Source organism: Lathyrus oleraceus, chromosome 7, assembly GCF_024323335.1.
Source record: "Lathyrus oleraceus cultivar Zhongwan6 chromosome 7, CAAS_Psat_ZW6_1.0, whole genome shotgun sequence".
Taxonomy (NCBI): domain Eukaryota; kingdom Viridiplantae; phylum Streptophyta; class Magnoliopsida; order Fabales; family Fabaceae; genus Lathyrus; species Lathyrus oleraceus.
The window spans coordinates 500,224,059-500,227,487 of NC_066585.1; the positions used below are offsets into that span (position 1 = coordinate 500,224,059).

Genomic DNA, 3,429 nt, shown 5'->3' on the forward strand with positions numbered 1-3,429 from the left:
ACAACTCAATTCACATAGCCTTTATGTATGCAATATGACTCATAACATCGACACAATATGTTGCATGACATACAATAATACAACAAAAACAACAATTATGGTTCCACTGCTAACCATAACCAACAGTGCAATACAACATTCAACAATGGTCCCCACTTCTGAACTACACACCTCAACATAACATATACAATTATATTTGAAGCACATAATTGTATTCACAACACAAAAACTGATACAGATGACCATAATTCAACACATACAATCATGCTAATTAATTCAATTATCGCTTCGTAATAATTCAATTTAATTAATCAATTATACAAATACCTGAAAGCAACATTCAAACATTAACTACACGAGAAAACAACATCAAAACTAGACTTATCCCCCAAAATGACCCCTGGAAGCTGTGACGACCAAATCGTCATCTGGGTGACGATGGTCACCCAACCCGTCACCATCCCCTTATATAACCCGTCACCTATGTGACAACCGGAAGAAGAATCCTTACCTGAAGACCGTGACAATCTCCCCATCACCCCGGTGACGACCATCAGCCAACCCAGATGCATGGCGACCAACCCGTCATGCTCGTGACTCCCGTCACGCTGTTGCAGAATGCAATTTTTGTGTTTTGGCCATGGGAGCTCACTCGAAGCTCCGATTTAGACCCCTAGCACCCCGAATCACACAAAAAACAATTGATACATATCGTACAATAATCAAATCTCCATATACTAATCAATTAACAACCAATTTCACCAATTATTCACGAATTCAAGAATATGTTCATAATTCAAATACAAAACAATGGTAGGGGCAACATTCAGATTCATACTCAATCCATATACATGATTTTCAATAACATTCAGAACACAAATTTACACACAAAACATTGCAATTATCATGGGTTACGATGATGAAAATCCTAGAGGATGGTGAGAATGCCTCTCTACCTTTCATGTAATACACCTATATTCAAGTAGTTTTCCCCTTACCTGAATTTCCAGCAAAAGCTCCAAGCTTGGCTATGTATTCTCCTTCTCTCTCAAGCCATTGTTCTTTTCTTCTCATACTTGTCTCCTTTTCTCAATTCTACGTACGGTATAGTTTTGGCTCCACTCCCTTTACTATTTATTTTAACCTAAATTATAATTAATTTCCCTCTTCACACTTTTACCTCTCCATTAATCTCCATTTTACCCTCTTTCCTTATTTTTCTAGTAATTCTATTTTTTGCCCCACTATTTTCTCTTATTTTTTTCTATTTATTTAATTAATATACTACTATTTTAATTAAATAAACCAATTAAAATTCTAATAACCCCCAAACACCACATAACACACATTATCACCAATTAAATGGTTAAAGCACATTAAATAATTTAAATAATTAAATTAAGCAATAAAATTTAATTAAATAAGTTAATTGAATTCAGGGTCCCTCATCCACTTATAGAATTTTTGCCCTAAAAAATTACCTGAACGAAACAACTCTAGATAAGACTCCCTCATCCGACTCTCCAGCTCCCACGTCATGATTCCTCCAACATGTCCTCCCCATATAACCTTCACCAAGATAATATCTTTACCTCTTAAGTGTTTCACTTTTTTATCATCAATTTGTAATTGTGATGCCTTTACAATCAAGTTATCTCTCACTTGCACATCATCCATTTGAATTATATGAGACGGATCTGGAACATACTTTCGAAGTTGAGACACATGAAACACACATTGAAGATTCGAAAGAGACGGTGGTAAATTAACTCCGTAGGCCACTTCTCCGACTCTCTTCAAAATATGATAAGGACCAATGAAACACAACATGAGCTTTCGATATTTCAAAAAACGACTAACATCACTCATTGGATTAACTCTCAAGAACACATGATCTCCCTATTGGAGTTCAAGTGCTTTCTTTCGCTTATCGTGATATCTCTTTTGTCGACTCTGCGAAGCTTTCATCTTCTCCTTAATCATCTTAATATTTTTCGTCATCTATTGAACAATCTTTGGCCCAAACACAAGACTTTCTCCAGACTCATACCAACACAAATGTGTCATACACCTTCTACCATATAAAGACTCAAACAGTGTCATTTCAATACTAGAATTGAAACTATTGTTGTAGGTGAACTCAATCAACGACAAGTAAGTATCCCAGTTATCTCAGTGAAAGTCACGTTCACGTAGATATTTTTTAATCATGTTTACAAACTTCGTGAACTTTCCTTTTCTTAGGACTTTCCACCTGATTACCACTTCTTGTGACAACATCATTTATTTGTCTCATAGGATTTTCCCTGGGTTGCCTCAGAAAGGATCCTTGAGAGACTGACATTAAAGCTTGTTGTTGTTCTATTTGAGAGATCTACATCTCAAGCATTTTATTGTGGGTGGACATAGATTCAATTTTTGTTGACAAATGGGGGTTTTGGTTTCAGAAATCATCATTTTGTCGAGCTTGTGTTGCCACCAAACTCTCCATCATGGTTTCTAGATTTGACTTTCTAGGAGTTGCGCCTTATGGCAACCTAGATGGTTCCACAGTGTTTTAAGTCTCATTATTCTGGTAAGAGAAGTTGGGGTGGTATCGCCACCCCAAGTTATGTGTATTTGAGTAAGGGCTCCCTATCTAATTATTCGTGTAATTAAAAGTGTCTTAGTTGGTTCCTCATACTAAAATCATTTGACAATCCCCCACGGAATGTCCATTCACCATGCAGACCTAAAAAAAGGGTCATGTAGGAGTGGTGGGATTTAAAGCAGCTACCAATGTCCGATCAATGGAAATCCAATAATTGGAAAGATAATTACAAACAAGAGTGTCGTCAATGGCAAAACTGCCATCATACTGTTTCATAGGGCGATATCATGTTAGACGAATGTAAACCGAGTAGGGAATACATGGAGTGGTATGCATTTGTATCAAATTTGTATCTATCACCAAATATATTCTTATTTGACCCTCGTAACCAACTCACATCTTCAACCTTTCAACACACCAGACCATCAACAAGAACTTACACCCAACAACCTTTCATCCCAACACAACACCCCTCCCCCGTTATACCCCAAGCCAACAACATCACCAATAAAACCATTCATTTAACCTAACCCCCTACAACGCCCAACAACAAAATTCAAATTTTACCCAATCAACATCATACTCCCAACCACAAACACCATTCACCACCCACAACTACTAGACACCCCAAACACAAATCCTTTTTTCTCAGTCATAACAATTTACCCCGAATACATCACAAGACTGTTACATCCCCTTCCGACATAGCTCAATCCCTACCGCTATCCAACAAAACTGGGAGAGAATCATATTAAGTTATGGTAGTGCAACGACGTCAGACTTTATAAACGCAGAAATGGTCAAAGAATTGATGGATCAAATAGATTACTCAACCATTA

The 3,429-nt window shown here is 37.0% G+C and overlaps 1 protein-coding gene across 1 annotated transcript; it reads right to left on the reverse strand.

The window, feature by feature from the left end:
• Positions 1-307: 307 nt before the first annotated feature.
• On the reverse strand, positions 308-1,869 carry LOC127104592 (uncharacterized). Its single transcript, XM_051041771.1, has 2 exons — positions 1,482-1,869; positions 308-327 (listed from the first exon to the last, which is right to left on the reverse strand). Exons 1-2 carry the CDS (start codon positions 1,867-1,869, stop codon positions 308-310), a joined length of 408 nt encoding a protein of 135 aa, XP_050897728.1.
• Positions 1,870-3,429: the final 1,560 nt, after the last annotated feature.

Bases quoted from the DNA above. Each gene is read 5' to 3' on its own strand.
- LOC127104592 (XM_051041771.1), bottom strand. From the start codon at position 1,869: ATGAGTGATGTTAGTCGTTTTTTGAAATATCGAAAGCTCATGTTGTGT. The intron at 328-1,481 runs GTAATTTTTTAG...TGTTGCTTTCAG, and splicing joins TCTAGAGTTGTTTCGTTCAG to GTATTTGTATAATTGATTAA.